Below are 11765 nucleotides of genomic sequence, written 5' to 3'. Positions count from 1 at the left end.
GGGCTTGACAAGGAGGGGCCCGCCGTCATGCCGCTGTGTGTTGCGTTAGGGCAAAGCGGTGGGTGATAGACCAAAGTCCTGGGATCCTAAAGTCCGCCAAACAAGCTCGGGCTCACAGCGCACGGTCTGATCGCTTCCCTCTCTCACCCCCACTCCCCCAGACAGCAGCTCAAACCAGCTGCCCAGCAGCAAGAGGATGCGCACCGCCTTCACCAGCACGCAGCTGCTGGAGCTGGAGCGCGAGTTCGCCTCTAACATGTACCTGTCCCGCCTGCGCCGCATCGAGATCGCGACCTACCTGAATCTGTCTGAGAAGCAGGTGAAGATCTGGTTTCAGAATCGCAGGGTGAAGCACAAGAAGGAGGGCAAAGGCAGCAACCACCGCGGCGGTGGCGGTGGCGGGAACGCCGGTGCCGGCGGGGGCGCACCGCAAGGCTGCAAGTGCGCGTCACTGTCCTCGGCCAAGTGCTCAGAGGATGACGAAGAATTGCCCATGTCTCCGTCTTCTTCGGGGAAAGACGACCGGGATCTCACGGTCACTCCCTAGACGTGTGACTCCCCAGGTTTCCCACCCCAGGCCCTTCGTAAGCCTCAAAGACGGATCCTCGGACGCCGCGGCCAAATGGCGACCGCGCACGGATTTGGCAACGCTTTGCGGAGGGCCGGGGCCCTGAGAGCTGGCAGAGACCCTGGTATCCCCATCCCAGGGCCCGTGGCCCTTCACAACGGACTCCAAGCTGTGAACACTGCAAGAGCCCGAGTCCTTCTCAGCCACGCGGCACAGCGGCCTCCGCAGGCACGCAGCCCGGCCCAGCGCCTTGCGGGCCTTCAGCACCTCCTCGCCTGCACTCTCTGAATTGGTTCAGGGCTCCTCGCTTCCTCTACTCTCCCCCACCCTGGGTCAAGCCCAGCCTTTCACCCCTAGGATGTCTGTTCCCTTCCTTCCTTCCTTCCTTCCTTCCTTTCTTTCTTTCTTTCTTTCTTTCTTCCTTCCTTCCTTTCTTTCTTTCTTCCTTTCTTTCTTTCTGTCTTTCTTTCTCTCTCTCTCTCTCTCTCCCTCCCCACCTCCTTCCTGTGGTCGTTTATCCCAACCCTCACACTTATGAATCCCTGTTTTTTCCTTTTCTTTCTCTGCCCCTCCTCGAGGGGCCTCGGAGCCTCCAAGTCCAGCCAGCCCACTTCTCCTTCAGCCAGCCCTGCTGTCCCCCAGCTCCTCTTCCAGAAGAGAAATGTCGCCCTCGATATTCAGGTCGGGGAAAACCGAATTAATTTTGTTGGGGGGGGGGTGCTCTGCCTTCCCCCAGCGGCTCTAGCTCTCCTCCTGTGAAATCCCTTCTCTTACCCCAGACCCCACCCGCCCCGCCCAGGCCTGGCTGTGTGACTGTGCGGTCTCTGTAACACCAGAAGATATTTATTTATTTATTTCTGTAAGAAATTTAAAATAAACTTTTTTTTCTTAGAAATCCACTAGGCTCTGGATCCCGAGGCCTCCACAGTGGACTGGACGGGCTCTGGCTTGGGTTCGGGTTTCCAGCTGGGGCGAGGCAGGGAGGGGGCGGCAGGTGCGCGCTCTGCTCTGCGTCTCTACCCGCTCAGCCCGCCAGACACTCCGCTGGGCTGGCCGCGTGCGCTCCCTGGTCTCCATCCAGCTCGGGTGGGTCTGGCTCACAGGCATCTCGAGGGCAGAGAGCTGAGCTCCCGGGGAAGGAGCCGTCCCTCCCCGCGTTGTGCCTCAGATCTTAACACCTGTAACCCCCTCCGCCTACAACCGGGTCCTCACCCCTAGCCCTCACGCCCAGCCCTCATCCGCAGAGCCCTCTGGGTTTGGCTGTGCCGACCTCCATCCCCAGGGCAGAGATCATCCCGCGGCCGCTCAGGAACCCTGTCCCTCGCAGTGCTCCGACTGCTAACGATTTGTTAGAGACAGGTTCCCTGCCGGCTGGCGCGGCCTGCTCTCGGGAAGGCCCCTCGCTTTGCTTTGAGGTAAATTCCTTTCGTGCACCTAGCAGGGGCGCGATTCCTAGAACTCACAGCGATCCTGCGCCTGAATCCCCCAGAAGGGCCCTGTGAGCCGGAGCCTGGCTCAGAACCTCCTGTTCTCCCGGATCCTGTCACCATCCCACAGTCCCCTGAAGCTTAGAATCATCCCCTCGCCCTCCTTGCGCAGAGATGTGCGGGTTTTTACGCGTCACCGGGACTAGTAGAAACAGGAGGTGCGGGTTTGGGGGTGCTCCTGAGACAGGAAGCGCTCGGCCTCCCGGGGGAGGTATTTTTGCCGCTGGGTCATTGAATGTGGGAAGCAGCGCGTCTGTGTTCTCACGGTGCCCCAGGACTCCCATTCCGAGTCCTGGAGGCTGGGCGCTTCTTTTCCTACCAGAAACCCCACCCACCCGCACACACGCCCTGGGGAGCGCGGACTCGCGTCTTTCTCGGGAGAGAGGAGCTCTAGTTTGGGTTTGCTCAACACAAGATGGGTTTATTTATAAAACCTTCGGTCTCCTTCACATCAAGCTAAGTGCGGAGCGCTCTTCCCAGTTCCCGGGAATAAAGGTAGGAACCGCCCGGCTCCCCGCTGAGAGGTCCCGCCAGGTTCTTCCCAGAGCGAGACGTGTGGGCTGCGCCCCAAAGAGATGAGAATCAGTCCGCCTCCCTGTCGGTACTGTCCCCCCATCCCCATCAGTCTGAACCCCAGTCTCGCCGAGGACCAGTAACGCGCCCTCCCGGGAAGGGTTTTGCCAACCCCAGGAAGCCCAGGTGCTTAAAGGCATAGAACCCCAACTAATTTTTATCCGTGACTCTGACCCGCCCTCAGTGTTGTGTCGCTGGCACGCTGCCCCGCCAGACAGCCCTTCGTGAGTGGTGACGTGAAGTCTCGCATCCTTCAGCTCCAGCGCCATCCACCAATCTGCCTTCGACCAGCGGCGGGGCAGCAAGGCTCCCAGGGACCGAGGGCTCGTTCTGAGGCCGCTCCTTCCCTGGATTAGGAGGGGGCTGGCCACAGGCCCCTGTGGCGGGCCTCTCCCGCTGCCCGCTGCCCGCTGCCCACTGCCGGTGCGGTGAAGGACCAGAAAGGCAGTTGGGAGATGGGCCCGCGGGGAAGCTGGGGTGGGGTGTGTCGAGGATGGAGAGATGAAAACGGAACGTGGAGAGATGTGAAGAGGCTGAACCTCCACCGAAAGCGTATCCCCTCCCAATTCTGCAGTTTTGCCACCTTACGCAGACACCTGCTCCCAGAAGAAGCCGCAGATCCACGGCTGCGCGCCGTCCACGCAGGTCCAGTTCTCCCAGGATCGTGCCTCTCGAACTCAGCTTTCTCTACCCAAGTTTTCATCTCCCCATCCCCCTCCCAGACCAGCCTTTTCGCTCCTGGTGGGCTGCCCGGCAAAGTGGGAGAAAACGCAGCCTCCAGCGGTTAACAAGGAAGTGACCGGAGCGCGGCAGTGGGAGTCCAGTGGCTGCTGCGCGCAGGGCTCTCGGCGTCCAGCCTTAGCCGGGAGCGGCAGTGATGGGCATTTGAGTCCCAGCACGCTTTTGGTCAAACACTCCTCCCCCTGCCCTCTCTCTCTTTGGGCCTTGGGCTGCACCACGGTGCTCCTCCGCTGCCTGGGTCGGTAGGGAGGCAAGGGAGAGCCTGCGTTGATAAGCTACGGGAAACGGATCTTCTCATGTAGGGAGATGCTAGTCTTTAAGCCCCCACTCTTTTGAGCTGGAATTTGGGACTTGCAAGGAAAATTGTGAAATTAAAATCAAACTGGGTTGTCAGGATTAAATTTCCTGGAAATTATCATCAAGCGTCATGAATCCACCTAGAGAGTTTATTCCAGGGACAGCTCTTTCTTTTCTCCATGCAGCACAGTGGCCAGGCTCGGACCCTCGCATCTACGTGGCTTTTCAGTCCATTTCCACCAGTTACTTACAAGCACGGCAACCTGGGGCAAGCCACTGGGCCTTCCTGGGCCTTGGCTTCCCCGTCTGCAAGTGGAGGTTGTGTTAATGGTTGCTATGCAGGGAGGTTGTGCAATATTATAGGATAGACTTCACATAAAATGCTAAGCACAATGCCTGCCAAGTTTCAATAAATATTAACCAATGTAGTTTGTTGCTCTTGTTACTTGTCATGCCTATTCCTGTGCCTGGGGCATAGTTAGTGCCACATTCTGTACTGAATGCTGAAAAGTGATTACTCACACACAGGCTTAGAGCAGCATCTATCACAGAGAGGATAGAGAATACACACAAGTGCCAACATCTTCAGGACCCGCTGGCATTAGTCACTCAGAGGGTCAGAAATGGCTCCTCTGCTAAGCACTGCTCAGGTGCTGGGAACCACTGAAGTGCAAACATGGGTTCTCTTTCCATCTTCACTTAGACCAGTTCCTCAATCTCCACACTACTGCCATTTGGGGCCCAACAGTTCTTCTCTGTGGGGGACTGACCTGTGCATTGCAGGATGTTCAGCAATTTCCCTGGTCTCCATCCACTAGATGCAAGTATAGCACCCCTACCCCAAGTTGTGACAACCAAAAATATTTCCAGATTTTCCTAGTCTTGTATATGATGATAAACAGAGGAGCTTCTAGTACTAACATACTGATAGAAGTGTGTGTGTGTGTGTGTGTGTGTGTGCATATGTGTGTGTGTGTGTAACAAAAGGAAGGGAAAGAAGATTGGTGAGTCTAGGAGGAAAACCAGGTTATCCTGAAGTTAAGTGCTTTGCTTTAGATGATCTGTCACTATGAATCCAAGTCCTGGTTCTAGAAGGCGTCTTTGAAGCCACCAAAGAAATCTAAGACCTTCAACTTGACACCTCCCAGCCCTGCATCCAGGCATCAGTCAGTGGTTGGTATTTTCAGCTCTAGGGAGGAAGTTCCCTCAGGTGGTACACTGGGATGCATGTGACTCGGCACCCATTTCAGGTAGAAGCAGATAAGGAAGGAACTCAGGAGTCTTGCCCCGTGCCACCAGTCAGTGGGCAACTGATTGGACTGGATCTGAGCCTGTAGTGAGGAACTTCCCCACTGGTCAGGTTGAGCTTTAGGCTTTTGGATCCTTGAGAGCAGGTGCCACCTCCATTGGCTCCACAGAATTAGACTCATCCCCAAAGCCACCTCCAGAGAGCTGCCACAGAGAAGTGATGTCTGTCTCCTTGATTTCATGATGTTATGAATTCTGGAGTTGCTCTGTTACGGGTTGAATTGTGTGCCCTTTGAGTTTATATGTTGAAGCTCTAACCCCCAGGACCTCAGAATATAACTGTGTTTGGAAACAGGGTCTTTGAAGAAGTAATTAAGTTTCAGTGAGGTCATATGGATGGACCCTAATCCAATATGATTGGTGTCCTTATAACAGGAGAAGAGACACCAGACATTAGTGTACACAGAGGGATGACCACATGAGGACACAGGGAGAGAATGCCATCTGCAAGCCAAGGAGAGAGGTCTCAGAAGAAATGAATCCTGCCAACACCTTGATCTGGGACCTCTAGGGTTATTGAGCAAACAAAATTACAGATATCCACTGTGGGCACCATAATTAAGAAAAAATAAATTTCTGTTGTTTAAGCACCCCTGTCTTTGGTATTTTGTATGGCAACCCAGAGGACTAATTCTAATTCTAGTCTGGTGAGAGCTCTCTAGATACCACCTCCCCGCCCCCCACCCCCCATGGTAATGTAAGAATATAAGATTGTAGAGAAAAGAGCTCTGAGCAGGGAATCAAGAACCTGAGTGAGGTCCAGCCCCAATTATACCACTAACAAATTCTATAACTTTGGATAAAGCATGATCTTCCTGGATCTCAGCCTTCCCTTTTCTAAAGTCAGGGAGTATAACTGACATTAGTAGGTGTTCTGTTTTTTGGTTAGACCTTTCTCCTTGACTTTCAGATGGCACCTTCTCCCTGTGTCCTCACATGGTCATCCCTCTGTGTGCACTAATACATCCATTTCTCCTCTTTCTAATGAGTACCTCAGTTTTGTTTGTCAACTGTAAGTTAAATTCTGGAAAAAAGCAAGCATCTACTGAGGTAAATATTTGCACACTGTGGGGGTTCTCCACTGCCAGGGTCCCACTTTTCACTGCAAGATCCAATAAGGACTACTTACTGCTATGCCTCTTCCCCAGCAAATCAGACATAGGCATGGGACCTGGGCCCAACATTTCCTCCAGAAGTCTGAATCTAAGCACAAACTGGCTCTGCCTGAATCGCATGACAATCCTGTGGCTGTGGGCAGGTGTGGCCCGTGGATGGATACTGTGACTGGAGGCCTCAGTAGAACACAGGAGGTGGGGGCTGAAGTCTCTGAAGAAGGGCTATTGAGCAAACAAAACTACAGATCTCCACCCTGGACACCAGTTACTGCCTCATGTTACAGAGCAGCGATTCACAAAGTGGGCACCATGGGTCCCATGGGTCCAAGGGGTCTAACAGGTCAAAGCTATTTTCATAATAATGCTAAGTCATGATCTTCCTTTTCTACTGTGTGACATTTGCACTGGGGATGCAGAAGCAGTGGTGGGTAAAAAGGCCGGTGCTTGAGAGAAACTAAGGTAGTGGTCACTGTATTCTTGACCCCCACACACACAACCACAGTGAAAAAACACTCTTGTGGTATCTAATATTGTTCTTGGTACAAAGTTAAAATTATAATTTCATTAAAACTCAACTTTGAAGGTATGCCAAACATTAGTCATCTCAAGAAGAAACACCCGGTGATTGGCTGTGTGGCTAGCTAAACTCACTGCGCTTTTCATGGAAAACCATTTTACGTGAAAGAAGGACTGATGAACACACCAGTCATTCAGACTTGGTTATTTGACAGACCTGTTTTGAAAACAAAGTGAGCCAGTTACTTGAAGAGAAACAACTGCTACATTTGTTCCCTATTATAAAACTTGAGGTTTCAAGCAAAAATTGAAATGTTGGGATACAGGTCTCCATCGCTGTGAACTTGACATCTTCTCAATACCTGGATTTTTCTGGTGAGATGATGACATTAACAAACACATTTTCAAAATATTATATTACAAAATGTGCCAGTATATGCATGACTCAGTGAACCAATATTTTCCAATGACCAATGTGTGGTGCTTGAAAAATTAGGCATAGGTAAAAGATCCATTGAAACTGAAAAGTGGACCAGCAGATTTCAGCATAATTGAGACAGAACTTTATTGATATGATTTCAGATTCCCCATTATAACTAACATTCAAGAAACAACCACTTTTCAAATTTCAGTGTGGTATCCAGAGGACTATACACTATCATATGAAAATGCTATTAAAATACCCCTCCACTTTTTAACTATATATATGTATAAGGCTGATTTTCTTTTTTTTTTAAATATATTTTATTGATTTTTTACAGAGAGGAATGGAGAGAGATAGAGAGACAGAAACATCGATGAGAGAGAGACATCGACCAGCCGCCTCCTGCACATCCCTCACTGGGGATGTGCCCGCAACCCAGGCACATGCCCTCGACCGGAATCGAACCCGGGACCTTTCAGTCCGCAGGCCGACGCTCTATCCACTGAGCCAAACCGGCTTCGGCAAGGCTGATTTTCTTGATATAGTTCAAGCAAAACAATATACTACAAAAATTGATTGCAGGAAATGATATAAGAATTCATCTGCCTTCTATGAAACCAGACATTAAAGAGACTTGTAAAAATAGAAAGCAGTGTCACCCTTCTTACTATATTTTTGTTTCAAAAAAAGTACAGTTATTTTCACATAAATGTTATATAAAACATTTTAGGAAGTGTTTTATTATAAACATTTAGGAATAAGTTTATTACTGTGTTTTAAATTTAATTAATTAATATTTTAAGTTGTCTGTTTTAATTTCTAATACAGTAAATCTTAATAGAAATAGCCCATGTACACAAAAGCTCTTTGAAGTCTGGTATACTTTTAAAGAATGTAAAGGTGTCCCAAGACCAAAATGTTTGAGAAGGGCTATTGTAATATATTAAAAATAATAGCAACAAGCACTTACTGAAGAATTCAATATTTACTGCATGCTTACTAACTACCTGACATATATCAGTCTGTTAACCCTATTAACAACCCCGGAGGTAGCAATCATTGTAATCCTCATTCCACAGACAAGAAACTGAGTCACAGAGAGATTGCTAGTAAATGACTTCCCAGGGTCATACTGCCAGCTGCAGAGATGCTGACATTCAGAGCCAGGATCCACCTTCTTAACCGCTTCAAAATGCCTTCTCTTCTCTATGAACTGGCTTGGGAGGCTGTTAATTTGTTGTTCATCCAAAGTAACAGCCTGGCTACCCATAACCATTTCAAATAACCAGGATGTCTCACATCATGGCTTTCCTCTCCTACCCACCCTAATATCTGAGCCTTGTGGATGCACAAGTGATTGAAGAAATAAAATATCAAACCAATTGAAAAGTTGCATTTGACACAGAATCTGGCGATTTTCTACATGATACCTTCAAACTTGGCTTTCCTAAAGGACTTTTACATTTCCCTCCTCTGGGGACAAAAAGGCAGGAAAGTCTCCCTTCCCACCATAGAACAATTCTCACAGCCCAGCCCACCTTGTCTTGAAAGGTCACAGGACTATCAAGTCACATCAATGTTTACTATTACACTCTTAAAATTGGAAAATTGCATGTAGCTGTGTATGCTTCAATTACTGTGCCATTATGCCTGATTCCCCTATATTCAGGGAGAACATCATGGGCCACAATGCAAAGCAATTCCAGCTGTAAGAAAGTCACCCAGTGAAAAGCCCTTCAGTGATCCTAGTTCAGCCTGAGGTGCACAGGGGCAAACACTGACCTGCCTGTGGTGACACAATTTTTCTTCACAACCTTGGTCCCATATGCCAAGCACAATATGACATGTTCCGTAATAAGCAAAATCTCATTTCCCTCAAGCATCTTTTAATTAAAATGTTTATTTGAGCATGCACAAGCTAGCTGAACTCCCCTTTAGCCCAGAAGGATTTTGAAGTTCTTTCATTGACTGAAGGCATTTTGGGATACGGTTTGTAAGAAAGATGCTTCAGAAAATGAAGTTGTCATGCATTGTATGTGTAAATAAACCTTTCAACTCAGTGGCAGAACCCAAGCTCAGGAAGGCTGGAAAAGCATTCTGGGTATTGGCATGCAAATGAGCATGTCAACAGCAGTTAGAGTGTACCTTGGAATGGTAAACAAGCTGATTGTCATGGGAAATGTAGTCAGTCGGCTCTGTTTGAAACTTTTTTGTAAATCCCTTGTTTGGTAAGATTTCTGAAAGTTGAATTTGTGAACTCAATAATACAGCTTAACAGCAAATCCATAGTCACAACGTCTTTGGGAGCTTGATAGGGTTGTGCACACCATGAAGGGCATACAAGCAGGCATGCCCAATTAGGTTTGGAATGCATGGGGCCTGAAACACCAGTAGGAGGCTGGAGAAAGATGAGGACCACAATCAGAAAGCTGCCAGAGTGTGCGGACTTGTGTACAAATGCTGTGTTCTAACTGGATGTGCATGTGGACCCCACACCACTGGCTGCTCCCTGCCTTGGCAAATGCTCTCTTTCACTTTGAGATGTCTGTCTCTCCCATGGCCAACCTAACACAGTACTTTTCAGCCTTCAGCACCAACGCAGGTGGGACCAGCCCTGTTCATCTCAGGGAATCCGTCCTTCTGTTTTCCCCTCTACACAACAGTGCCTCACTCATTCACTAAATGAATCAAGCATGTTGTCCATGCCAGGTGCTTGGCTGGGCTCTGACCACGGCGAATCATGCTCTGTGTATTCACTCATGTCTTCCCAACAAAGTACTGCTACTCAAAGCAAGAGACTGGGTCTTCTTCCTCTCTGTGCCCCTAGAGCAGTGATGGCGAACCTTTTGAGCTCGGCGTGTCAGCATTTTGAAAAACCCTAACTTAACTCTGGTGCTGTGTCACATATAGAAATGTTTTGATATTTGCAACCATAGCAAAACAAAGATTTATATTTTTGATATTTATTTTATATATTTAAATGCCATTTAACAAAGAAAAATCAACCCAAAAAATGAGTCCGCGTGTCACCTCTGACACGCGTATCATAGGTTCGCCATCACTGCCCTAGAGCCTGGCACTTGGTAAGAATCACGTGTGTGCATAGATTCATGTTCTTCTTGTCTGGAAAATAATGAATTCAATGAAAGTACTGAATCCTAAAATTGTCTTTTTACCCATGTTCCCCTCCCCTACTCATCCTGCTGGCTGACCCCATTCCATCCATGCTCACCACCGGGATCTTCCTCCTCCAACACCTCCCCACAGCTTCACCAACCACCCTCTGTCTTCCAAGCTCCTGCCGAGGCCTTTATCACCTCCCGCCTCAAAACCCTTTTCTCTGAAGAGTGCCCACTGTCAGAGAAGTCAGCCCTGAAGATTTCTTCCCCAGAAAAGGAGAGCCATTTCCAACAGTACCTTGTTGGTTGGCCTCAGAGGAGAATCAGTGCGAGCTGAATGAATAGACTGAAAAGGAGCCGCTGTCTACCTGACTACCCAGTTCTTACACAAGGGAGTCAGGAACGTGGAAGGATAGAGAACAGGCTTCCTAGTGAATTACTGACTGTGGAAATGTGACCTGAACTGAGGAAAGATCAGGGATGAGAAGTGAAATAGATAACAGGCTTTCTGGTCATATTGCTATACTTTGTTGTTGTTATTGTTAGAAGTTTAGTCATGGATCTGAAAATCTGTACATAGTATTACTCAAAAATAATTCAGACCAACTGGCTGGTTTTGCTCAGTGTTTAGATCCGCCCTCGCAACAAAGGGTCACAGGTTCAATACCCAGTCAAGGGCATGTGATCCCTGGTTAGGACACCTGTGGGAGGCAAGCAATTGATGTCTCTCTCATAATGATGTTTCTCCCTCCCTTTCACTCTATCTAAAAGCAATGGAAAAATATCCTCAGGTGAGGTTAAATAAATAAATAAATAAATAAATATAATTCAGGTTCGTGGCTGGGTCTGTCCTCTATTCTATACCTCTCCTGTTATAGTTTGGGATCAGATCATGAGGTACTTCCATGATCCATTGTTATGTGCTGAATTGTGACCGCCCCCCCCCCAAAAAAAATTTATATGTTGAAGCTCTAACCCCCAGAACATCAGAATGTGACTGTATTTGGAATGAGACCTGTAAAGAGATGAGTAACTTAAAATGGGGCCATTATGGTGGGCCCTAATCCAATCTTACTGGTGTCCTTATAAGAAGAGGAGTTTGGCCTTAGTTTGTTTGGCTCAGTGGATAGAGCATTGCCCTCCACCCCCAACCCCCGACTGAAGGGTCTGGGGTTTGATGCTGGTCAAGGATGGATACCTCGGTTGCAGGCTTGATCCTTGGCCCTGGTCAGGACACATGCAGGAGGTGACTGATTGATGTGTCTCTCTCCCATCTCTCTCCCCCTCCCTTCCATTTTCTCTAAAACTCAAGGGAAAAGTATCCTCTGGTGAGGATTAACAAAATAAGAAAAAGGAAGAAGAGGAAGTTTGGAGGCAAACATGCACACCCCCGAGAAAAAGACCATGTAAGGACATAGCAAGAAGGTGTCCATAGGCAAGGCAGGGAAGGTGGGCTCAGGAGAAACCAAACCACACTGATCTTGGACTTCCAGCCTCCAGGACTGTGAGAACTGTGATCTCTGTTGTTTGAGCCCCAGCCTGTGGTAATTCTGCGATGGTGGGCCCTGCAGACTGGTACATCCATGTGTGTTCAGATCTTCTCTTCATGCAGAGAAA

General features: G+C 48.8%; 1 protein-coding gene across 1 annotated transcript in view; it reads left to right on the top strand.

The window, feature by feature from the left end:
- Positions 1-547, top strand: part of GSX1 (GS homeobox 1) — a gene marked incomplete at its 5' end in the record, with an annotated part of 996 nt that extends 449 nt beyond the window's left edge. The window contains one exon of the mRNA XM_006773680.1: positions 162-547. Coding sequence (XP_006773743.1) covers positions 162-547 — 386 coding nt within the window. The remainder of the gene's footprint in view (positions 1-161) is intronic.
- Between the last annotated feature and the right edge of the window lie 11218 nt (positions 548-11765).

The sequence above is a fragment of the Myotis davidii genome, unplaced genomic scaffold, assembly GCF_000327345.1.
Source record: "Myotis davidii unplaced genomic scaffold, ASM32734v1 scaffold65, whole genome shotgun sequence".
NCBI classification, from domain to species: Eukaryota; Metazoa; Chordata; class Mammalia; order Chiroptera; family Vespertilionidae; genus Myotis; species Myotis davidii.
This window is presented reverse-complemented; position numbering and strand designations above follow the sequence as displayed.